Source organism: Hemibagrus wyckioides, linkage group LG02 (genome assembly GCF_019097595.1).
Source record: "Hemibagrus wyckioides isolate EC202008001 linkage group LG02, SWU_Hwy_1.0, whole genome shotgun sequence".
NCBI classification, from domain to species: Eukaryota; Metazoa; Chordata; class Actinopteri; order Siluriformes; family Bagridae; genus Hemibagrus; species Hemibagrus wyckioides.
The window spans coordinates 4,176,165-4,203,418 of NC_080711.1; the positions used below are offsets into that span (position 1 = coordinate 4,176,165).

The 27,254-nt window shown below is 39.5% G+C and overlaps 1 protein-coding gene across 1 annotated transcript; it reads right to left on the reverse strand.

Moving 5' to 3' along the window:
• Window positions 1-1,588: 1,588 nt before the first annotated feature.
• Window positions 1,589-26,419, reverse strand: mylk5 (myosin, light chain kinase 5). The gene is made up of 17 exons (XM_058375111.1): window positions 26,130-26,419; window positions 21,533-21,673; window positions 17,710-17,862; window positions 17,145-17,312; window positions 16,729-16,764; window positions 11,873-12,000; window positions 10,998-11,151; window positions 10,011-10,325; window positions 9,483-9,582; window positions 8,352-8,555; window positions 6,585-6,802; window positions 5,444-5,567; window positions 4,564-4,716; window positions 4,348-4,477; window positions 3,380-3,467; window positions 2,184-2,306; window positions 1,589-1,995 (listed from the first exon to the last, which is right to left on the reverse strand). The coding sequence occupies exons 1-17, from the start codon at window positions 26,257-26,259 to the stop codon at window positions 1,781-1,783; spliced, it is 2,580 nt and encodes an 859-aa protein (XP_058231094.1). The 5' UTR covers window positions 26,260-26,419; the 3' UTR covers window positions 1,589-1,780.
• Between the last annotated feature and the right edge of the window lie 835 nt (window positions 26,420-27,254).

A 27,254-nucleotide genomic window follows, 5' to 3' on the forward strand; every position in this document is an offset into this window, starting at 1 on the left:
AGTTCCTTTCACTGGAACTAAGGGGCCAAGCCCAGCTCCTGAAAAACAACCCCACACCATAATCCCCCCTCCACCAAACTTTACACTTGGCACAATGCAGTCAGACAAGTACCGTTCTCCTGGCAACCGCCAAACCCAGACTCATCCATCAGATTGCCAGATGGAGAAGCGCGATTCGTCACTCCAGAGAACGCATCTCCACTGCTCTAGAGTCCAGTGGCGGCGTGCTTTACACCACTGCATCCAACGCTTTGCATTGCACTTGGTGATGTATGGCTTGGATGCAGCTGCTCGGCCATGGAAACCCATTCCATGAAGCTCTCTGCGCACTGTTCTTGAGCTAATCTGAAGGCCACATGAAGTTTGGAGGTCTGTAGCGATTGACTCTGCAGAAAGTTGGCGACCTCTTCGCACTATGCGCCTCAGCATCCGCTGACGCCGCTCCGTCAGTTTACGTGGCCTACCACTTCGTGGCTGAGTTGCTGTCGTTCCCAAACACTTCCACGTTCTTATAATACAGCTGACAGTTGACTGTGGAATATTTAGGAGCGAGGAAATTTCACGACTGGATTTGTTGCACAGGTGGCATCCTATCACAGTTCCACGCTGGAATTCACTGAGCTCCTGAGAGCGACCCATTCTTTCACAAATGTTTGTAAAAACAGTCTGCATGCCTAGGTGCTTGATTTTATACACCTGTGGCCATGGAAGTGATTGGAACACCTGATTCTGATTATTTGGATGGGTGAGCGAATACTTTTGCATACATACCTATCTGTATATCTTGTTTAGCATGTTAATTCTTTACATTTCTTTATTACTATACATTGATTGTACATACATATATAGATATTTTTTATTTCTATTTATTTATAATTTATTGTAAATATGCCACTTATGCACTTCTGGTTGGATGCGAACTGCATTTCATTGGCTTTGTACATGTCCTCTGCACAATGACAATAAAGTTGAATCTAGTCTAATCTATATACACCAATCAGGCATAACATTATGACCACCTGCCTAATTGTGCCTACCATAACATTACGACCACCTGCCTAATTATGACTACCATTGTGTTTCTGCCAAAACATCCCTAGTTGCCCACAAGGCATGGACTCCACTAGATCCCTGAAGCTGTGCTGTGGTATCTGGCACCAAGATGTTAGCAGCAGATCCTCCATGGGCCCCACCTTGCAACGTACAGGACTTAAAGGATACTTTTGATAGATACTGACCACTGAAGACCGGGAACACCCCACAAGAGCTGCGGTTTTGGAGATGCTCTGATCCAGTCGTCTAGCCATCACAGTTTGGCCCTTTGTCAAACTCGCTCAAATCCTTATGCTTGCACTTTTTTTCTGCTTCTAACATCAACTTTGATGACAAAATATTGACTTGCTTCCTAATATACCCCACCCACTTACAGGTTCCATGATGAGGAGATTATCAGTGTTATTTACGTCACCTCTCACTGCTCAGAATGTTATGCCTGATCGGTGTATATATTAATCTGTAAACACAGACGGAAATGGTATGTAAAAGGCACAAAATGGCTGTGTGAATAATAACTGCACAAAGATCAAAGTCAGTTACAGTTATTTATTAAAACGCAAAGTATTTTCACATTTTAAAATAAAAGACTTCACACTGTATTACATTTAAAAGAAACTACGCATTCGGATCTCCACCGGTTACAGAAACCAACATTTCTGTTGAATAAAAAGGCTCTGGAATTGTGTAAATATTTAAGTGTACAAATATCTCATCAGTCTGTGTGTTAGTCCTGTTTCAGTACGGTGATCGTAGCGGAGCAGAGCGCCTCTCCGTGGACGTTGATGGTTTTGCAGGTGTATGTGCCGCTGTGCCGCAGGGTGACGTTGTCCAGCGTGAGGACACACGTCCCGTCTTCTTCATAATCCACCTGTACAGAGCTGCCCTGCTCCTCCAGCACCTCACCATCCCTCAGCCACAGCACTTCAGGGTCTGGGTAACCTGTAACACACACACACACACACATAGATACAATTAGATTAAAGTGGCTTTTTGTTCAATTTTTGATGACCAACTCATGAGCTCATGATGTCTAGCACTGCTTCTTTAATATACCGTATATAATGTATTTTTGAAGATCCTCACAGGAGACAAATGTATGAGTATTTAATGACGGTGATGTAACTAACCAGTGATGCAGCAGATGAGCTGAGCCCTGGACCCCTCGACAACAGATAAGTCAAACGGCGTCTTGATGAACTCGGGTTTCGACTGCATCCTCTCCTCTAGGGACTTGAGGACATGCTGTGTATCTGCAGTGAGGACGATACAGAGACTATCAGTCATTGACTAGGGGAAGATACTCTGTGGTATAAAAAAGACTTTTATTGAATAAAAATACACACTCACTTAGGTAAAAGAAAGAAAAAAGCATGCACATGTTTCAGTGGTGATTTTGTTCCCCCATTAATCTTTAATATATAAAGTGTATATACACTGAACAGCCATAACATTATGACCACCTGTCTAATTTTGTGTTGGTCCCTCTTTTGCTGCCAAAACAGCCCTGACCCGTCCTGCACTGTGTATTCTGACCCCTTTCTATCAGAACCAAAATTAACTTCAATTTGAACAACAGTAGCTCGTCTGTTGGATCGGATCACACGGGCCAGCCTTCTCTCCCTACGTGCATCAGTGAGCCTTGGCCGCCCATGACCCTGTCTCTGGTTCACTACTGTTCCTTCCTTGGACCACTTTTGAAAGACACTGACCACTACAGACCGGGAACACCCCACAAGAGCTGCAGTTTTGGAGATGCTCTGATCCAGTGGTCTAGCCATCACAATCTGGCCCTTCATCAAACTCACTCAAATCCTTACGCTTGTCCATTTTTCCTGCTTCTAACACATCAACTTTGAGAACAAAATGTTCACCTGCTGTCTAATATATCCCACCCACTAACAGGTGCCATGATGAGGAGATCATCAGTCTTATTCACTTCACCTCTCAGTGGTCATAATGTTATGCCTAATCGGTGTAAATAAAGGCATGGTATAATGGACCATGTCCGTTGTTAAAAGTGCTCTGATTTTTGATTCTAATAAAAGTCTTTTTTTTTGCTGACGATCATTCTACTTCATTCTTTAGCAGCAGGGTAACACAAACGCTGGGGCAGAACAGTTGCCATGGCAACACTAATACACAGATGTATTTTGAAGATGGAGTGATGCGCATAATACTAACATTGACACATAACCTTTAGTGTTTAAGTCAAAGTGTGTGTGTGTGTCATATAGTGAAGAAAATACAGCGATGATGATGATGATGATGATGATGATCTGGTTGCTTAAGGAGAATAGGACTGTATTGTAGTGAGTGTATTTACCATCCACAGGGCTGGTGCAGGACGGAGAGTTCTCACATTTGGACAGTAAGGCCATCCTCTTGAGAGCCAGCACGGCTTTGCCTGTTTTCTACACAAAAAGTGAACACAAGTAACAATCTCTGTTCCTTCTTATTTTTTTTATTAAATTTATTATTTTTTTACTCTAAGCACTTTTTTTTTTTTAAAAAAAGATGATGATAAGGTTATAACAGGAAGAGAGACAGTTTGATTTATTAAACCATTATACAGATGAACAGTAGCTTCACACCAACACGCTGTCGGACTCTCAAATCAGAGCGTCAATTCATTTGCACTCCTTCTAATTAGGACACCGTTTCTATAGCAACAGCTAACCACTACGGCACATCCACCGTATAACCCGAGGCTAATAAGAAACGAATCTTTATTAATTAGCAAAGAAATCGATTAGAATTGTTGATTTGGTAAAGTTTTAAGTAAAGAGACTGTTTTTTAAATAGAAGGAGTCTCCAGTGTCAGAAAGTTTTCCACTAGGAGAAAGTTTATAACAGAGGTAACATGACCAGCTGTGTGTTTTTATTTATTTATTTATTTTTGTCTAATTAAACTTGAAAGAGATGGAGAGAGATGATGATGATAATGATGGTGCTGATGATGATGAAAAACAGCAACAAAAAAACCCTAACTTTTTATTCATTAATTTATTTTTATTTATTTTTATTTTATTTTTTAATTTAATTTTATTATTATTTTTTCATTCTCATTTCATTTCATTTCATTTCATCTCATTTTATTTTATTGTCATTTTTTTCAATTTCATTTCATTTCATCTCATTTTATTTTGTTTTCAATTTCATTTCATTTAATCTCATCTCATTTTATTTTATTTCATTATTATTATTTTCAATTTCATTTCATCTCATCTGATCTCATCGCATCTCATCTCATTTTATTTTACATTTTATTTTACTATATTTTTAATTCCATACCTTCCACTTCTGCCTGGCTAAGAACTTCTTCATCTTGTCTTTAGAGATGTTCTTGGCAGTGCAGTTGTCTGTGGACTCTAACGTCTTCATCCAGGCATGAGACAGAGCTTTGTCACAGGACATCCGTTGCCTGGGTAACGAAACAACAACTTGTTTCCATATGTACATGTGTGTGTGTATGAGAGTGTGGTGTGTCCCAATGCCTTGAAATCTAACCTGACATCTTTCTGCAGCAGAGAACTGATAAAATCTTTGGCTTGGTTTGTGATTTCCTCAAAACTCTCCTTGTCAAACTCCCACCGGGCCGCAGTCACTAAAGCCAGCGTCTCTGACTCGCTCTCACCCTGGAACGGAGACTCACCACTCAACCTGGACACACACACGCACACACACAAACACACACACACAAAATATTATTATTCACTTAGCGTTATTTATCTCATGCATGCAATTATCGTACACACCACTAGACGGCAGTGTAGCAATGTTTTTTTTTTTTTTTAATGAAGGCAATATGTTTTATAATTATGTTTATTATTAGCCTTAGGTTATGTGCCGAGTTGACTAGATAACTTGTTACCATAGAAACGACATCCAAATAAAAATAAATACGTCAATATAGATCTTTTTTTTTTTAAGCGAAAGGCAAACTATGTGTAAACAAATAAACGATCTGAAATCCTAGCAGGAAATCCTCCCTGATCCATACTTATAATAGAATAAATAGAAATAAGAAGGATTTCTGTGCTCATGCTTTAGCACTGCTTTACTGGTTGGCTGTGTGTCTGATAGTTCACCTGTTTCATCTTCAGGAATGTGAAGCTAGCTGGATTTACTGGTTCGTGTTGTATTGTATTAACGTTTGAACCTCGCGTGAACCTCCATGAGAACATCGTTCACCACTTTCTCTACTGAGAAGCTGTCATGTGTACTTAACAACAATGCACAAGACTGAAACCAGGAAAATAGAAGGTAGCACGTATCATTAACGCCCGTCGTTTGGTGAGAATTAGTCTCTGGAACCGAGACAAGCAGCAGCAGGACTGAACAATTATCTAACACACACACACACACACACACACACAGAGGAACTTACAGTATATAGCAGATCACCCCGATGCTCCACATATCTGTGGTCAGACTCACGGGTTCAAAGTTGATGACCTCCGGAGCCACAAACTCTGGGGTTCCTTGCATCACCTTCAGAGGAGTGGAAGGGTCTGAGCAACACACACACACACACACACATAAACAATCTTGTATTCAGTGAACACACGACTGCAATAGATTACATTATTTCTGCTGACCTGAACACACATATACACACACACACTGACCTGTACACACACACACTCACTCCTTATACACACTGACCCAGACACACACTGCCCCTTTACACACACACCCCCTTTAGACACACAGACACACACACACACACATACAATCTTATATTCAGTGAAAACACTCCTGCAGTAGATTACATTATTTCTGCTGACCTGAACACGCACACACACACACACACACACACACAAAACACACACACTGACCCCCCGTACACACACACTGCCCCTTTACACAAACACTGACCCAGACACACACACCCACACTCACCCCTTAGACACACACACACACACACACATACACACACAAACACACACACACTGACCCCTTACTCACCCTTACTCACCCCTTAGACACACACACACACACACAAAACACACACACTGACCCCCCGTACACACACACTCACCCCTTATACACACTGACCCAGACACACACACTGCCCCTTTACACAAACACTGACCCAGACACACACACCCACACTCACCCCTTAGACACTCACACACACACATACACACACAAACACACACACACTGACCCCTTACTCACCCCTTAGACACACACGCACCCCTTTCACACATTCAAACCCCTACACACACTGACCCAGACACATACACTCACCCCTCACACTCACCCCTCACACACACTGACCCAGACACACACACTCACCCCTCATACACACTGACCCAGACACACACACTCACCCCTCATACACACTGACCCAGACACACACACTCACCCCTCATACACACTGACCCAGACACACACACTCACCCCTCATACACACTGACCCAGACACACACACTCACCCCTCACACACACTGACCCAGACACACACACTCACCCCTCATACACACTGACCCAGACACACACACTCACCCCTCATACACACTCACCCAGCTTGCTAGCGAGCCCAAAGTCGATGATTTTAATCCGGAACCCGGTTCTGTCCTCACACACGATGTTCTCCGGTTTCAGGTCGAGGTGCACAATGTTCTGCTGGTGCATGTACTCCACTCCCTGCAGGATCTGATGCATGTAACCCACACTGGACTGCTCTGTGTGCTCGAAGTTATCGTCCACAATACGCTCGAAGAGCTCTCCACCTGCAATGCTACACACACACACACACACACACACACTAGATTCAGCTTTAGAATAATGAGAATAAAATGCTCCGTTTGAGACGGGTCGACCCTTCTAAAGTTCATACACTAGACTGTAGTGTGTTTAGTGTAAGTGTGCAATCCGTCACTTGGGACGCAGCTTAAAAGTTTAAAATTGACCAACAACATAAATATTTTATACATATTATAAGTACTTTTTTATAACACACACACACACACACACACTGACTCACCCCTTACACACACTGACCCCCCCGCCCCACATGCACTCACCCCTTACACATACTGGACACCCCCCCACACACACTGACCTGTACACACACAATCACCCCATTCACACACACTGACCTGGACACACACAATCATCCCATAAATACACACACACTGACCCTCACACACACACTGACCTGGACACACACAATCACCCCATTCACACACACTGACCTGGACACACACAATCATCCCATAAATACACACACACTGACCCTCACACACACACTGACCTGTACACACACAATCACCCCATTCACACACACTGACCTGGACACACACAATCATCCCATAAATACACACACACTGACCCTCACACACACACTGACCTGGACACACACAATCATCCCATAAATACACACACACTGACCCTCACACACACACTGACCTGGACACACACAATCATCCCATAAATACACACACACTGACCCTCACACACACACTGACCTGTACACACACAATCACCCCATTCACACACACTGACCTGGACACACTCAATCCCCCATAAATACACACACACTGCCCCCCCCACACACACACTGACCTGTACACACACAATCACCCCATTCACACACACTGACCTGGACACACTCAATCCCCCATAAATACACACACACTGACCTGTACACACACAATCACCCCATTCACACACACTGACCTGTACACACACAATCACCCCATTCACACACACTGACCTGTACACACACAATCACCCCATTCACACACACTGACCTGGACACACACAATCATCCCATAAATACACACACACTGACCCTCACACACACACTGACCTGTACACACACAATCACCCCATTCACACACACTGACCTGGACACCACACAATCCCCCCATAAATACACACACACTGACCCCCACCCCCCCACACACCCACCTGCATACACACAATCCCCCCACAAATACACACACACTGACCCCCCCCCTCCCCACACACTGACCTGTATACACACAATCCCCCCATAAATACACACACACTGACCCACACACATACACTGACCTGTACACACGCACACACACTCTTCCCGTACACACACACAGACGGTTCGACCCTTCTAAAATTCATGCACTAGACTGTAGTGTGTAAAGTGTAAGTGTGTAGTCCTTCATTTGGGATGCAGCTTAAAAGTATACTTGTATATGGATAGAACCAATCAGAGACCTTCAAAATATATAAGAGGAACAGAATAGTCTTAGTGTTTTTTTGATAAATTTACACCTTAACTACTTGTGCATGCTGCAGATACTCACAACTCCATGACCATCACTATTTCAGGCTTGTTATCGTAAGCTGCCAGACACTGCACCAGTTTGGGATGATGAAGCGAGTTCATCAGCTCGATTTCTTTCTTGGCTGCTTCTCTCTCTTTTGCACGTCGACCCTTATAGAACTTTCCAGCAACCACCTGACCGGTCTCTTTATGGGACAGACGATACACATGACCAAACTTCCCTCTGAAGGAGACAGAGACAGAGAAAGAAAAAAAATGGTGAGAGTTGTGAGATAGGGCAGGTATTATAAACTGGTCTTATTTATTCATTATTTAATAATTTATTCTTTAAGTCACCATTGAACCATACACTATATTGGCAAAAGTTTTGGGACACCCCTCCAAATCATTGAATTCAGGTGTTGTTTTTCAGGGGTTGGGCTCGGCCCCTTAGTTCCAGTGAAAGGAACTCTTAATGCTTCAGCTTCATACCAAGACATTTTGGACAATTTCATGCTCCCAACTTTGTGGGAACAGTTTGGGGATGACCCCTTCCTGTTCCAACATGACTGCACACCAGTGCACAAAGCATGATCCATAAAGTCCTGACCTCAACCTGACAGAACACCTTTGGGATGAATTAGAGCAGAGACCATGACCCAGACCTTCTCGTCCAACATCAGTGCCTGACCTTACAAATGCGCTTCTAGAGGAATGGTCAAAAATTCCCATAAACACACTCCTAAACCTTGTGGAAAGCCTTCCCAGAAGAGTTGAAGCTGTTATAGCTGCAAAGGGTGGGACAACTCCATATTACATTCATGTGCATGTAAAGGCAGACGTCCCAGTTTTGGACTGGCTCACAGTCTCCACTCTAACTCATCCCAAAGGTGTTCTATCAGGTTGAGGTCAGGACTCAAAGTTGGGAGCATGAAATTGTCCAAAATGTCTTGGTATGAAGATGAAGCATTAAGAGTTCCTTTCACTGGAACTAAGGGGCCGAGCCCAACCCCCGAAAAACAACACCTGAATTCAATGATTTGGAGGGGTGTCCCAAAACTTTTGGAAATATAGTGTATAGAGTATCTTCGCTTGCTTCAGTTTACACATTTCTCTGCATGCTTTGGGTATTTTCTTCCCACAAGAGCCGAGTTTCCTTCATGATACTTACACTCCCAGTTTGTCCAGTACATTGTAGTGGTCAGTGACTTTATGTTTCTCATTAATGGTAACAATGACGTAATCGTTCCTCTTCTCTTCATGTGGCTCAGCTTTGAAGAAGGACACATGCTTTAGTACATATGAACAGCACACTGGATAAGACCAGTACATACAACACTTTATCTAAAATTTTTAAAGTCTTCAATTGGAATGATGGAAAAAATATTTTAATGTGAGACGCAGGTATTTTTTCTTCCCTAAAGAATCCAAGCATTAGCATCTGACTGTGTATAATAACTAATTGGATCCTAGTGCAATGACATATTATGGGTTTCCCCCCAGTGCCATTTGGTTTTACTTTAAGATTCCATCAAAAGGTTTTCACTATAAATTCTTCTACGCTGTTGAAATGTTCATTTTCATTCAACACCTGAACAGAGACTCGGTGGACACACCTCCACCATTTTTGTGCTCTGGAATCACATTTAAATATTCCTTTAACTGGTTTTATTAGTCTTTTATCCAGGATTTTTCTCACCTGTTCCGCTCTCCATCCTGATCACCTGAGACTCTGGACCCGGGTCACTGAGTCCCACGGCGTTACAGGCTCTGACCCGGAATCGATACTCCGCCTGTGGCTGGAGTCCAGAACTCACTCTGAGGGAAGTGTTATTTCTGCTGGCTGAGAGCTTGGTCCAGCAACCTGCTCCGGTCGAGTCGACTTGCTGAACCTCCACCACGTAACCGGTGACGGCTGAACCTCCGTCGTAGCACGGACCTGACCAGGAGAGGACGAGGGAGTATGAGGAGAGCACACACACCACTGGGGACGAGACAGGAGGCTGTGGTCGCTCTGTAACACACACACACACACACACACACACACAAAAATATTATTACACCTTTATTTCATTCAGTTATAGACTCGAATTAAGAGTAAACAAAGCCTATAGCCACCAGTTTAGCATCATACAAGCTTTAATTAAAGCTTTATTAAATTAATTACCTTTAATTAATTCAGTTAAACCCTTTATTCAATACTGTTACCTATAAACACTGATAAATGGACATCACAGACCTAAAAGCTTTCTTTAGTGTCATTTCACACGATCATCCAGCTAAGGTTGGGGGCGTGGTCTAAAATGTGAAGGCGGAGTCACACAGTGGATCGTTTTGTTAAAAAGTATGCTAATTACATTTAATTTTTTTCTCATCTAAATATATTCTGTTAATTCATGAAGCGTCTTCAAAGTCTACAAAGTGTTATAGACGATGCTAAACTGGTAACTATAAACGTGCTACGTTTGCTTTGTAGCTTTAGCAAAAAATTAAAGAAAAAAAATGTCTTAGAGTAAATGGAACACTGTCAAACTCTCTCTTTCTTAAAAAATGAGAAGAAATTAATTAATTATTTGTTGTATGCGGCAGAATTCTTACTCCACAGTCCAAAGTGCAGTCGTACTTTCGGGAAAGTATGAACAAATTGCACAGAACAGATCTGAGGCGCAGTGTGGGCGGAGCCTACCGATGACAGACAGGGTGATGGAGTGCTGGGCGGAGTCTACCCGGTCTCGCGCGACTAGGGTGTAGCGTCCCGCGTCTTCGGGTCGAATCTCTGAAATGACCAGGCTGCTGCTCTTGCTGCTGCTCTCGATGCTGAACCTGGAGTCCTCGAGAATCTAGAGACAAAATCTTTTATTAGTTTTAGAAATAATCAATATTTTCAGAGAAGTTTGTTACTAAGTAAATAGAACTGAAATTAGAACTGAATGCGTATCTTTTACTCCGTAGATTTTTATTTGGATTTAAATTAATTTCTCAAGACAATTTGAAATTACATTATATTATATTATATTATATTATATTATATTATATTATATTATATTATATTATATTATATTCAAAGCTGATCAAATATTTTAAATTATTGATCATTATTATTATTATTTTTAATTCAACATGAATTGGAAAATGTAAATTTATTTATTTATTTATTTATTTATTTATTCATTCATAACACCTTGATGTTGATTAGTAGATATATTATATTATATTATATTATATTATATTATATTATATTATATTATATTATATTATATTATATTATATTATATTTAGAGCTGATTATATATTTTTAATTGACTATTTAATAAAAAAAATCATCAAGAAATCAATCAATTAATTAATTAATTAATTATTTTGTTTATTTATTCTTTTGTTTATTTATTTCTGCATGTCGTTCCATCTCCTCCTTCCTCCCACTAGGTTATAATATTGATCATAATACTGATTTTCCCACTGATTATTTATTTATTTTTAGTTGTTAATGTACGATGACGTGATAACAGCATCCGCATCAGAACGAATGGAGATGATACGAATATATAAAGTTTTCTGTACCTCTTTTTTGTTATAAACCCAACAGGAGACGATCGGCGCATTGCCTCTGAAGGTGCAGCTCAAGCGAGCCGTCTCACCCGCCCGCACCTCCACCTGAAGACTGGAGGACTCAATCTGCAGAGACACGACTGCAGAGACAAGAGGACACACACCAGCCAGGTGAAGAACTAAACTGTGTTAAAGAAGGAAGGTTTTTTGTGTATAATTATGTTGTAGGTTTTTAAGGGTCTATAAGATACATCACTAATGATGCGTCTCTAACGTCCTCTTCACTCTTTAAACCAGTTTGTAGACTAGCTACGTTATTTATTATTTATTTATACATTAGTCAGGATAAATCATCCATATTTCTTAAGATTATTAATCCTGAAAGAATAGTCAGATTATTACTCCTGAAAACCTTTTAAGATTATTAATCCTGAAAGATTATTCAGATTATTAATCCTAAAATATTATTCATATTATTAATCCTAAAATATTATTCAGATTATTAATCCTGAAAGATTATTACTGTTATTAAAAATGAACATTTATTAATTTCTATTTTCTATAATTTATTAATTATTTTATTAATTTTGAAAGATTAATAAGATTATTCATCCTGTGTTTTCAGCATGGGTCAAGAGATGACTGTAAAGCTTTTTGAAACATTCTAAAAAATATAAAATAAATAAATAAGCAAATAAACCAAATAATCTGCCCATACAGATACCCTACACCATAACCAGACTGCCTGGTTAAAGCCCCAGTAGCTACTAGTTTACTGATATTTCAGGAAGCGACCAACTAAACTAGTAAACAAAATCGTACATATATGTAGAAACAAAATCTGGGATCAGTTCTGAATAGAGATACAGCTGAGGTTGAGGATCTGAGTGTTTACGATGGCATACCCAACACTGTGACTGGACTTTGTTCATAACCTCATCACTGCTCTATCCCTTTAAATTTCATGTTCAGCCAGAAGCTATGGACTTTGTTAGCGTTTAGCATGATGTCATGGTTCTTTAGTGAAACGTTTAACGTTTTCGGGAAATGTTTATGGAGTGTTTTTTGCTGTTACTTTTAGTATTTTGTTCCTTGAGATGAAACTTCAGCTAGATGACGACAATAAAAAACGACGACAAGCAAAAAATCTCTTTCCGCTTCAGCCACACCCACTCACAGTCAAAATCTTTAAATACAGATTATGGAGATTTGCAGCTCTAAAGAAATACAGAAATCACTTTTGCCTTACTTCACACTGAGGAGATACGTCACTCGACTCTTCAGCTCACCTTCTTCATATCAGTTTTAATGTTCGGTAATTAACCGCCCACACACCCAGCCCATAATCTTCTAAACTTTATGGCTCTGTGCTCAATAAAACGATCAGAGAGCCATCATTCAGCCATCATTCTCAGAGCTCTTTATCTGACTACAGGAAAAAAAATGATGTGTGATTTTCATTTTGTGAGATTTACCTCAAAACCTCTATTAAAAATAATAATAAAAAAGAAATAAAAGACGGAACAGTTTCTACATTCAGGAATTTCATGGAAAGGGAAACTAAAAAAAAAAAATCAATTAGAAGATTAATAGAGATTAATAATATTATTAGAAGATTATTTAATTAGATCAGATGCAAAAACAAAACAAAACAAAAACAAAAACAATGCCAAAACAAAAACAAAAAAAAGTGACAGGATTCGTTTCAGGTAATGTTTTGTGTTTGGTTATCAAAAAAAAAAAAAAAAAAATCCATTTAGAAGTATTTATCCAGTTAGATCAGATTTAGTGTTGGTTCTTTCTCAAAAAACAAAACATAAAATACAAAACTAAACAAAACAAAAACAAAACAAAACCAAACATAAAACTAAACAAAAACAAAAGAAAAAACAAAACAAAAACAAAAAAAGAAAAGAAAAAAAAACCTAAACAAAAGTAAACAAAACAAAACAAAAAAGAAAAAAACAAAACAAACTTTCATTCGGTTATCAGGGTATATTGTGAAATATTCTTATCTAAAGATGAGCACACACACACACACACACACACAGTCACTTCTAAGAATCAATATCCAAAATCACCAAAACCTCCCTCTCCTTCTCAAAAAAACAAAAAGAAACAAAACAAAAAGAAACAAAAACAAGCAAGAAATGTGACAGGTTTCGTTTCAGGTATCTATTCCAGAGTAATGTCTTTCGTTCGGTTATCAGGGTATATTGTGAAATATTCTTATCTAAAGATGAGCACACACACACACACACACACTTCCAAGAATCAAAATTCAGAGTTCTATAAATAAAGTCTGGTGTTTTGGGGAGTCTTCGGAGTCTCTCAGTAGACTGCAGCGGGTTTTCTGGGAGCCGATAGTCACCTGCTGATATTTTACACTTAAACTCGTCACCAAAACCTCTCTCTCTTTCTCAAATTGGAAAAGATTAGACTTTCATTAAGAGCTTCTCCTAATGCATTTTGGAACATACGAGGATAAGAGGATAGATTTTTCACCCTCCATTAATTGACACGACTCTCTGGGATTGGCTGAGTGTTAATATCCTGTCTGGTGTAGCGGTGATGGTGATGATCTGGTCAGTTATCTATCCATTACAGTCTCACTTCAATGTGAGTGGACAGGGATTTCTTTTTGTTTTATTTATTTTACTTATATTTTTTCCTTTCTTTCCTTTTCTTCTCGTGATTTAGTTTTATTTTACTTTTATAAAATGGATCTCTAACTCTTTTTATTTCTTACTAATGTTGTGTTACTGGTTTGTTTTGTAAAACCCAATAAAAAAAAAAATCACTTTGGTATTAGTGGTGCTATTGTTTATGGCCAAAAAAATAGAATCAGTTTATATAAATAAATCTATAAATTCTGTAAACTCTTTAGAATATCCGTAATGCCGTCGTGATGTTAGCATGGAGGCTTGTTTGTGGGTTTTTTTGTTTGCTAATGTTTGATTTCTGAAAAATAAATAAATAAATAAATAAATAAATAATATTATATAATAATATAATATATAATACTATAACATTATTATTATTATAAATAAAAAAAAATAAAAAAATAAATAATATATTATTATATAATAATATAATATATAATAATATAACATTATTATTATTATTTATTAATTAATTAATTAAAATAAAATAAAAAATAAGGTTTTATTTTAATAGTTAGAAGGTAGCACAGGAGTTTCACTACACACTCCATATTGTTACAGTTTACTATTAATTCACCTGCTTACTTTAGCTACCTTTAATTGTACGTCAGAGTTTCTGATCACTTCAGCATGGTGTTTGTGGAGCAGTGTACATCTTTAGCACCAGAATTTCATTCGATATAGATGCTTAAAGCACTCTTTAATGACACGACAAACCTGAAACTTGGAACGAAGGCAACTTCTGACCGCAAGTATGGAATGATCTGGTTTGTGATTTGGTAAATAAAGTTATTTATATTTCCTGTTTACACATCAGGCTAAATTCAGTTTATTTATTTAAGCCATAAAAATGAATGATGCATCAAAGATTTGATGATAAAGCATTGCACAGATGACCTCAAAAAAAAAACAAACAAACCTGCATGCTTTTTTTGTGGAGCACATCTGGAGTCTGCACCTATCAGCCATAACATTAAAACCACTGACAGGTGACGTAAATAACTCTGATTATCTTCTCACTGTGGCACAAGGTGAAGCTCTGAGCAGTGTCCTGCTAGAAAACCTCAAGGATTCAAACCTGATATTCATGTGGACGTTACTTCGACACGTGTCACATATCTAAACGTTAACGCAGACCTAGTAAACCCCTTCATGGTAACAGTTTTTTTTTTTTCCAAAAATAGTCCAGGAACAGTTTGAGGAACATGAAGGACATGACTTTTGGCTTCAAATTTCCTCAGATCTCGATCTGATCAAGAGTGTCTGTGGACTAAAAAAGTCCAATCCATTGAGGCGCTACTTAGCAACTTACAGGTTAAAGCATGTGCTGCTGAAACGTCTCGGTGTCAGATACCAAAGCACACCTTCAGAGGTCTTGTGGAGGTGTTTTGGTGGTACTTGGGAGAACTACACAACTACCCAAGGTGGTTTTTGTGATGTTTTTTGTGTGTCATCTAAATATCAGACGATTCCAGACATGATAAAACGAACAGAAAAGATGTTGATGTTGATTAATTTCCTCTAACAGCACACCACTGTAGTCATGACAGTGTATTTGATCTTGCCCTTTAATAGAGTAATATCTTTATTGATTACAGGAAATAAGTCCACGGCTTCTGATTGGACGAATCGGCATCACTGGACGAGGAATCACGAATGTAGGAACTGAATCACTGAATCAAATACAGTTATTAATTATAACGGATGCTAATTTAATTTATTGTGTCTAAAACATCAAGTCAGTTTCGTTAGCTTGTTCTTCTCCTAGCACAGACGCAGCAGATGGAGATCACGCTGTGAAGTGGACTGAACTGAAGTCAGACCACAAACCTGACCGCAAACCTGCCTGACTACATTTTTGGAGGCTAGACGTTCGCTTGAAAAAGTCAACATCAAAGCAAAACAGAGGAGCAAAACACAGCTCCAGAAGCCAAACGCTAAATTTCCATACAGGAAAGAAAGTGAGTTACAAATTAATCTGCTTTTTCTCAGAAACTTACTACATGTGAATTTTACATAAGAGGGGAAAATAATAGTTTCATTCATAACTGCAGAGAAAAAATGACCATAACGATAATAACGTGGTGGAAAGTATCTGGGGGGAAAATAAAGCAGGCTCAAACACAGGAAGAGTCTAGTTATAATTTAAAAAAAAATGAAAAAAGGAGAGAGATTTGATAGAAAATGGCGTCGGAGTGGTCGTACCTGTCCCTGAGCTGCTTCTCCTCTTCACCGGGAGATCTGAGAGGGGTGGAGAAGAAGCAGAGATGATCAAACGGTCAGGGGAGGGGTTAAGAGACAAGTGTGTGTGTGTGTGTGTGTTGTTTTCCATAAAAGGGAGCTATCCATCTATGCATAACAAAAACAAAATAACACAACTGGAATGTTATGAAGATCTTCCTGACACTGAGAGCTTTTCGTTCTTATCTCATAGGAAAAAAAATGTTGTTCAGACAACTTTTGGAGTTCTAGCGATCACCTGTTAGCATACATTTTTTTTTAGCATATCACTGAACAACTGGCTGTAGATTTGTTTACTACTTTTATTCCCTGACAGCTGCATTAAAGGAAATTAAAGAAAGGCAAACTGACGCCTCGTGCTGAAGGAACAGAGCACTCACCTCTCGGGCTCGACGGAGTCCCAGGACCGGGCGAATTCGTCCCTGCGAACACACTGACGTCCTTCGAAATGGTATCTGATGATTTCAAGCTCAGGTTTGGCGGATAAGGGACGTCAGGAGAGGTTCGAGTGATGCGTTTGCGATTGTTCAGAGTGGTGACGGATGTTTCTTGGACAGGAAAGAGGAAGAGAAGGAACAAACGTGATAGAGTTTATTTACAGAAAACTCCAGGCCTCTATGTTGTGTATGTGTATGTGTGTGTGTGTGTGTGTGTGTGTGGGGTAAAGATAAGTCCATGGGGGCATTTTTTAAGCACAAGGGTCATCCCTTAGTGGCCATGTTGTCACGTGACTGTTCTGAGTCTTAAAAAACAGCAAAAAGGTCAAGACTGAAGTTAAAAAAGGCAGAGAAGTTGAAGCATGTCGGGTCTTTGCCCAGGAAGTCACTCAAGTGTGACGTCTTTCTTGTAAAAGACTTGAAACAGATGTTGTGTGTGTGTGTGTGTGTGTGTGTGTGTGTGTGGTGTGTGGTGTGTGTGGTGTGTGTGTCGTGTGTGTTAGAGTACCTCTGACATACACTGCCGAGCTGCTGGACGTTTTTCCTGCTGTGTTTTCAGCTACACAAGTATAAGCGCCGCCGTCCTCCGGGAAACAATTCTTAATAAACAGCTTCGCCTCTCCGCCCACAAACGAGGATTTACCGAACCCTGTGCGCTGACCTGAGAGAGAAACAGAGAGAGAAAGAGAGAGAGAGAGAGAGAGAGAGAGAGAGAGAGAGAGAGAGAGAGAGAAGAGCACAGAAAATTATACAGGGAAAAGAAATAAACAGGGACAATGACAAAAAGACAAAAAAGAAAATTCCAACTTATGGCATTTAGACCATTATAGCCTTTTCCTGCTTCATCACCCAGAGCCCTTACTTGTGGTTATTTATATCGGATCAGATCTAATTCTCATTTTTGGACTAGAAAAAGACAAGAAAACCAAAGCTATGTTGGAAGTAAGATGCAGCAAAGTTTTCCAAATCCTGATGGTTCCGTCCTGTTTCGTAAAACCTTTGACATTTTAGTGTCAGATTTCTCTGACACCTGAGGAGATCTGCTGCTGTTGAGGCATCGACTTTAGACGTATTGTGTATTTTGAGATGCTTTTCTGCTCAACATGTTTGTACAGAGTGATTATTTAAGTCGCCTTCCTGCTAAGTCTGACCTCTCTAATACACAAGATATTCTATTAAACTCCAGAAATATAGAAATCCATATTCATCCAGGTTCATAAAATATTTAGACCAGCCACCACCATCATCCATACAGCCGAGGTCACTTAGACTTAATAAAGTGACAGATGAGAGTGCAGTAGTTGATGCTCTACAAATGTAGATGGTTACTTTATTTTTCACTTTAAGAAAATAGTGATTATTTTTTTATCCCAATCTGCAATCTTCTTCCTTGAGAAAGCTGTAATTGTTTTCTCTTTTAACACAGGATTGTGACTCAAAATCATGTTTCATTGCCTGAAGTGTATCGTTCACTTTTTACAGACATCTACTACCGTTCAAAAGTTTGGGATCACCTGGGAATTTCTTTGTTTTCCATGAAAACACACATGAAATTACACTGATCAGGCATAACATTATGACCACCTGCCTAACATTGTGTCAGTCCCCCTTTTGCTACTAAAACAGCCCGGTGCTGTCAAGGCATTGACTACGCTAGATCCCTGAAGGTGTGCCTTGGTATCTGGCACCAAGATGTTAGCAGCATGAGCACCACCTCGCACCTTACAGTACTACTGTTGATAGATACTGACCACTGCAGACCGGGAACACCCCACAAGATCTGCAGTTTTGGAGATGCTCTGATCCAGTGGTCTAGCCATGATGCAGAGATCATCAGTGTTATTCACTTCACCTCTCACTGCTCAGGATGATCAGTGTATTAGTCAATATAGCAAATGAACAGAACGTGTAGTGAAACGATCAATGTCTTCTTCAGACCTCATCAAAAAGCCACCTTTTGCTGCAATCACAGCCTGACCTTCATCATTCAGTCAGTTTTCCATGGTAATCTGATGAGATATTTCATCCCTTGTCTCCTGGAGCACCTCCCAGAAGATGGATTGCCTTTAAAAATCATCTGATTAATTCCATGTCTTTGGAAAACAAGGAAATTTCCAAGCAATCCCAAACTTTTGAACAGTAACACTATTTCCAACTCTGACAATGTGACAATGACGACACGTCCTGTTCCTGTACCACTGGAGCAGCGGTAGCTCGAGTGGTTAAAGCTCTGTGTTGAAGGTAAGAGGATCAGGGTTGTAAGTTGCTCTGGCTAAGGGTGTATGCCAAATGCCTAATACCTTTTGTTACCCATGGAGAGTGCCTTTAGTCATTAGCCCTCCTGTAGTGACCTCTGCCACCATCTCCATCTCCTGACACCTTTGATACCAGATGTTGAACTCCTTTTGTTCCCCATGGATATTGCACATAGAGTAGATAATGACAAAGAGTTTGTATAAATTCTCTCTGTCTGTCTCAATAAACTCTGATAAAGCATTGCTACTATCTTGATTTCATGTCATAAGATAAGTATGTACAACGTCTGTACAAACAGAGAGGCATCAAAAACATGTCGTGTCTGATAGTAATATGCCTGAATATGCTGAATATGAATAACAACTCAGATATTCAACTCAACTTTATCTGTTTTTAAATATTTGTAATATTTTACTTGAAGAAAGTAAGTTTGTTATTGTTTTTTGTACATCTAGTTAATACTATAAACGAATAAGTGACCGAGTTTAAAGGCTTGCAGCTTGAATTCAGTGATTTATTGCTAGTTTTCGACTCTTTTCACCTCCAAATAAAACTTTTTGCTTCAGAAGGTTTAAAATAAAGAAGAATTTTTTAATTAAAGGTGTTGTGAGCTGATTTGGAACAGGCTTGAGCTTAAAATGTACCCTTTAAGCACATTAAGACTTTTAAAAATTGACTGAATTATATTTTAATTGAAAATTCATTGGAAATATAGTCACATATTATTGTATGAGAGATTAATATATATATATTTTTAATAATTTTTCCTACGGTAATCAATGTCTTGTGCTCTGAAAAATGTCTCAATGGAGATTTGGTGAGGTTAATAGGTACCATGGCCGAGAAGTGCAAAACAAAATAACAAATCCGGAAAAAACAAAACAACAAATCTGTATACAAAATAACAAATCCGGAAAAACAAAATAACAAATCCGGAAAAAACAAAACAACAAATCTGTTACTGAAGATAACAGATAAAACTATACTGAACTTTTCCAGTTTGTCTGAAATGTTATTTTGTTTACAGATTTGTTATTTTCTTTTCAGATCGTTTATTTTGTTTTCAATTTTTTTAATTTTGTTTTCGGATGTTATTTTCTTTTGCACTACTAGGCCACCGTACTTGACCCTATTTATGAAGAAAGTTCTGATAACTTCCACCAAGACAGCAGTTCGCCCTCAAACACGGTTTTCTAATAATCAAAGAGAAGCAACACACTGTGAAGTTTCCTTCCTCTTTATTTTCATTACCCTACTGTTTCCTTTCTCACGATTTCAAAACCAGTCAAATCCGATTTCAACAGTCAGTGATGTCTAGTACACGTTTGCTACAGAGCTGTAGGTTATTTCCAAGGTTGTTATTTCCAGGTCTGCGAGTCCAAACCAGTTCAACAACCATTCAAAATCAGCGCAGAGTTCACTGAACCCTCCGTATGCTGTCACTCCCACACGCTGTATTCATCTGCAGAACCATGACTACCGCAGACACCAACAGTGTGACATGTACACAGTGAAATCCTGCAGTAGGGTTCTTCCTAACATCTCATATTATTACTGATACTGTCATTCAGAGTCTTTGTTATCTCTCTCTTAACTATGTGAAGTGACAATGTAGTATTATAATAATATCCATACATCTATTTTTTGTAGCTCTTATCCTTCACAGAGTCACAGGGAACCTGGAGTCTAACCCAGGGGACTCGGAGGACGAGGCAGGGGACACCCTGAACCCTAAACCATCCCACACTACAGATAATTTAGAGATGCCAGTCGGCCTACAGGTGGGGAAGGAAACCGGAGAACCAGGAGGAAATCATTAAAGCACAGCAAGACAGGACAGGAATCGAACCCCCAGCTCTGGAGATGTGAGGCAAACTGCTAAGCCGCCCCAACCCCAAACAACCCCCCCACCACCCATATTAAATATATATATAAAGAGATTATTATTATTTTATTTTTTAATTTTTATTTTTTTAATAATTATTTTTATTTATTTATTTATTTTTTATTTATTTTATTTATTTATTTATTTTTATTAAATGTTTCTGCTAAAAAGTTCTGTTCAATCAACTCACCATTATGCAGCCAGGACACCCTGATTGGCTGACTCCCTGTGATGATGCCCCTCAGTATGATGTCACATCCTCTATCAGTCACACAGTCCTGCAGAGGTTCAAGGAAAACTGGCATGTCCTTCCTGTCCTCTCCTTTATTCACTGAATTGAGGGATGAAAGAAAGATTAGTACAGAGCATCAAAAGATGTAAAACAAACGTCTCCTCACGGGAATATTCACCTTATCAACAACTGCACATGGTTTTAAAATCCATTTACATGAAGTGCCTGTCAGTCTGTGTGTACGTTGTTGCCATAGAAACGCTAACAGCACATAAATAGAAACCTATAACTAAACAAAGGAAAAATAACACAAGTGGCACTTAAACACTGGTGAACCTGGTGGTGCAGGGGTAGGTTGAGGATGTTTAGGGGGAGTGACTGCCCCCTGTTGCTCCCATGGCTGAAAATCTGCCACAAAAATGCCCTCAAGAGTTTTCCTATGATAGATAAGGGTCCACTTACAGTGGATATGCTTCAAACTGAAATCTTATATAATGCCTTCTAGGGTGTGAGAAAAAACATATCCACTATGGTGAGAGGTATATATATGGAGTAAATGCCCTTTATGGTGCTCTAATCTAGAATCTGAGCTTCAGATTACGAAAACATGATGAAGTGCCCTCTAAGTTGCCCTTTCAATGGACAATATGCGATGCAGTCTTCTTTAGGATTCTCCTGTATGTATGAAAACATGCTAAACTGCCCTGTAAGGCACCCTTTCAGTAGAGAACACAAGATAAAATGCCCTATAGAATTATTTATTTTTAGATAGGAAAATAAGTTAAACATGAAGTGCCCTATAGGTGTGCCATTTTTTGGTTTATAGTAGGTATTGTTGTGAATTGACCGAAGCAGACCAGGGGACTCGGAAGTGGTGTTCAGCAGGAATGTTTTATTGTAGATCAGAACACACTGCGGTGGTACTGTAGTCACCGAGTCCAGTGAAAAGGAACATGAGTTACAGTTTTAAAGGGCTTGAGTGGGCAGGCCTTGAAGGTGTGACAATACAAAAGCCTTGAGGTGATACTCCCCCAAGGGGACGTAGCCCTCACAGGTGTCGACTCCCTGGTATGCTAACGCAAAATCTTAGAGGTGATACTCTTAAACAAACCACTGAATGGGAGAAAGGTCCCCAGAGTTTACTCCCCCAACTCACAGTTCCTGATCACCGTCTGATTTGATCACCGTTTGGTGGTGTGAGCTGGGTTATGTAAATTATTATTCAGAAAGGAATGTATGTTACAGTAAATATCCAAATCTGTTTTCCTACAGTATATAGACATTAGTTAAAGTCTTCCAGGCGCTCTTTTTATATTTTTCCACCCCTGTCTCTCAGACAGCCTGTAAGGAAGACCTACATCTTGGTGTTTAACTCTGAGAAAAGACTCTCAGGTCCTAATGAAAGTCTAAAAAGCAGCTCAAGATAAAACCTGACATTAATGGTATACGTCATGTACAGTACAGGTGCATATTCACCATATCAACAATCATACACGTTTTTTAAATCTGTTCACATGAAGTGCCTGTCAGTCTTTATGTAAGCTGTTGCTAACCATGACCTATTAAATGAAGCACATTAATAGAAACCTGTGGTTGTGACCAATCAGAACTGAGAATTTAGTAGCACCGTGGTAAAATTTCAAAGCCTCTACTCTGAGGCTCACAAAATTTGGCGAATTAAGATTTACAGCATGGTATCTGTTGCAGTACTGAGATCGAGGTGGAGACAAAATTCTTCTTTCTTTGTTTTCCGGGTGTTGTTTTGTCTGCTGAGTTTCACCTGGGACAAGAACGAAGACACTGTCTGTGTCTATCACCAGTGAATCACCAAATATAGGGGTAGAGCTCACATTCCTCAGGTGCCACATCACAACAGGTCTTATCAGGAACACAAACCCCCGAAAACACACACACACACACACACACAGCATTCTAGATAAAGGAAGTAACAGGAAACAATGTCAGATTTGCACAATTACACAATCGGTCTAATGTTGAAGGCTACATTCAGATTTCGTGCTCAGATTAGATCTATTCCTAACTGCATCTGACCCAAACCTGCTTTTAATATGAACACACCTGTTTCTTGGTAAACCTCACATTCCCACACTGATTTCATAGGAACTTGATTCTTCCAGTTTTGCTGGTATTGGATTCCAAAATATCAATAAATCACGCCGTTCTTTTATCCTTCCAACAAATATAGTCACCACTTTCTGTGTTACACATATGGAGGTGCCTGAGGTCTGATTTGAAAAGATCAGACTTTTTGAATCCTGAAAATCGCATTGCTGCTACATTATAGCTGAAAATCCCATTTTTTTGGTCAACTTGGTTATGTGAACATAGCCTAAAGCTGGCTGGTTAACCATTTTAACCAGTACACTAGTGTTCCATTATGCCGGAGGAACAGAAATGGAAGAAATTATTAAGTCTGATATAAAATGACTCAGGATTTTAGAGTTAGTTTTTGGTGTGAGACACATGAAGTTGAACATAATTGGTTCATTCGCCACATAACCAGTTATAAAAGGGTGGAAAAAGTTCTGACATGATTTCTCTCAGTTTCATTTTTTATCTCACAAAAACCTGACATTTTAACAGGTATGAGATCACGGATGCCACGGTTGGCTAGGTGTGAATGACAGACGAGTTGACAGCAAGAACAATTTCACTTTCTCTTAACTCTTGGCCGTGAATAGCTGTGACTTCTCTGGGATTCAAACTCACGATTTTTGATATACTTATACTGACAATTATGCCTTTAAACTTTGTCCGTATCTTTTACCACAGTCTGATGCTAGCTCTGTGACCTTCTTTTGTCCATTTTTACAGTCTCATACTGTCTCAGATAGCACATCTGCAGGTCCGGACAGTTTACCGAACACATCAGCAAGTCTGAACAGTTTTCACAATGCTATTCGCAAAATTATTTGGAAGGGAATTTAAGACACTAAACAAACAAGCCATCATTCATGATGATGATTGTTTATGCATGTAGAATCTCTAGGGAAGGAAGTTCGGGGTCAATAACAGCATCAGGATTTCCTGTGGTAACTAAATTTTAATGTTTCGCTATACAGCCTACGGCCCCTACTTCGTATCTACTATACGTCTTACGCGGCTGTAACTCAAGCCGAGGAAGTCTGTACTGTATAAACAAAAGTCTGGAGGCACAAAGTTACGTTCAATCCTGAAATGGAGAAGTGAGGGAAGAAAAAAAAAGTTATTTACAGCAATTCTACAGAAGAAGAACATGGGTTCCCTGAAAGTCGTCTGGAACTCTCATTGAAACCAAACTAATAAAATGACTCATTATCTACACTAGCGATCCTTTCCTAATATAGCAAAAAAAAAAAAAAAAAAACTCAATCTTTAGGATGAGGTTGTTCATTGGGGTTGTTCTTCTTTGGCATCATTCGGAGGAACCTTTGCTGCTGATAGAGTTCCATTTAAGAGTGCAAGTCAGTGTCTAATGACATTGCAGTATATCAAGCTGGATATGGAAATCTTGATTCTGATTGGTCAGAAGGATCCAGCTTCCAATCAGTCATAACATTGTGAGCAGTGAGAGGTGAAGTGAATAAGACCGATGATCTCCTCATCATGGCACCTGTTAGTGGGTGGGATATATTAGACAGCAGGTGAACATTTTGATGTGTTAGAAACAGGAAAAATGGACAAGCATAAGGATTTGAGCGAGTTTGACCAAAGTGTGATGGCTAGACCACTGGATCAGAGCATCTCCAAAACTGCAGCTCTTGTTGGGTGTTCCCGGTCTGCAGTGGTCAGTATCTATCAAAAGTGGTCCAAGGAAGGAACAGTGGTTCGACCAAGTCTCATTGATACACATGGGGAGTGAAGGCTGACCCGTGTGATCCGATCCAACAGACGATGTACTGTTGCTGAAATTGCTGAAGAAGTTAATGCTGGTTCTGATAGAAAGGTGTCAGAATACGCAGCGCAGGACGGGTCAGGGCTGTTTTGACCAACACAATAGTCAGGTTGTGATAAAGTTATATATATATATATAAGTATATATAAGTTATATATATATATAAGCTGGCTCCTTCTGACCAATCAGAATCAAGAATGTTTGGTTTCTGTGGTAACGTCTCATTCACAGGTATATGAATGGTCGATGCTATATAATATAAACATTAGAACTGTGTAGAATTTAGAACTAACCAAATGTAGAATTGTTGATATGGTGAAGGTTAGGAGACACGACCGATCTAGCTGATGTAATGCAGCAGGAGCTACCTTGTTTCATGCATGTTTCCCAACATTAAATGTAACATTATGGATAAAAAAATTATGCTGTTATAGCATTATAGTTAAGCCTGATTGTTGGACATTTAACCAACACTATTATCATGCACAGATGGAAAAAAGTGGTGTGTCGTATGTGTACTGTATAAATACTGTCAAGTTTGTTGCAATACAACTCACTAGAACTAAAAGAGAAAGTAAGAGTGACGGTCATGATATACAACATAAAGCACATCACCATTATCATCATCTATATTAAGTATACAGAATAACACACGCTTACCAGAGACGGGTGATGTGTCTCGGTTAGTTTCCTGCGTACTGATGCCATTTGAGGATCGTCCAGATGTGGGTGCTGACAGCTGGATCCTGAGAGTGGACACATATCTTTTTTGTTCTCTATTTACACTCATAGCTTTTGGATGAATAAACAGACGCTGGCTGGACCTAAACAAACAACATACACATTTCCGCTGCTTATCAAGCTTCCTGCTCTTCCTTTCTGCTCGCTCTTACTTTCTCTGACAAGCTTACAATCTCCTGTTTCGGGTTACTCTCCCTCTCTCTCTTTCTCTTAATACACACCTCCCTCTTCCCTCCCTCTTCCCTCCATTCACTCACTCCCTCCCTTCCTCGGTTAGCCTCAGGGTCTCTTTCACATTAGGGGACTTTGTCATATGGATTTTGTTTACTTTTTTTCCTCATTCCTTTGCCAAGTAACCACGAGGTTATCAGCTGAACTTCGGCCAGGTTACATCACTCTACAACATCGGAATACATCGTTAAAACCTGTCGAGAAAACCTGTACAGAGAGAGAGAGAGAGAGAGAGTGCTATTGTCAGAGTAATCCAACATTTAATTAATGTCATAATATTGTGCAAATTATAAAAACATGTAAAGAGCTTGAGGCCAGGATTTGGATCAGACATACTGTTTCAGTGTGTGTGTGTGTGTGTGTGTGTGTGTGTGTGCATTGAAGTGGAAGTGACGAAACCCACACAGCAACTAAAGGTCGTGAGCAAACAAAAGCAACCAGTAATGAGGAAGAAGACTGCAATCACAACGGCAGACAGAAATACCCCTCGCTACCCTCCCTTGCATCCACAAGGCCACGGTGGTGGGGGTAGGTGGAACTGCTAGTCAACTGCCTACCCACAAGCTACAAGTGAAGTGGGTTATTAACAAGCGTGGACTCAAACATTGGCATTTACACTAGGTGGAGATGACAGTGTTTGTTTGTACAAGTCGAAAAATTCATGGAATGCCACTTGCCTGTCCACCGGAGACCTCCAACGCTTCTTGTTAAGCTGTTAGAGTTCCTGAGTTCTGGTATATCTCTACCTCATTAACTCACTACCTCATAAATGTAAACTTGCTGCAGAAGTTCTGAGCCTTTTCACGTCCCAGA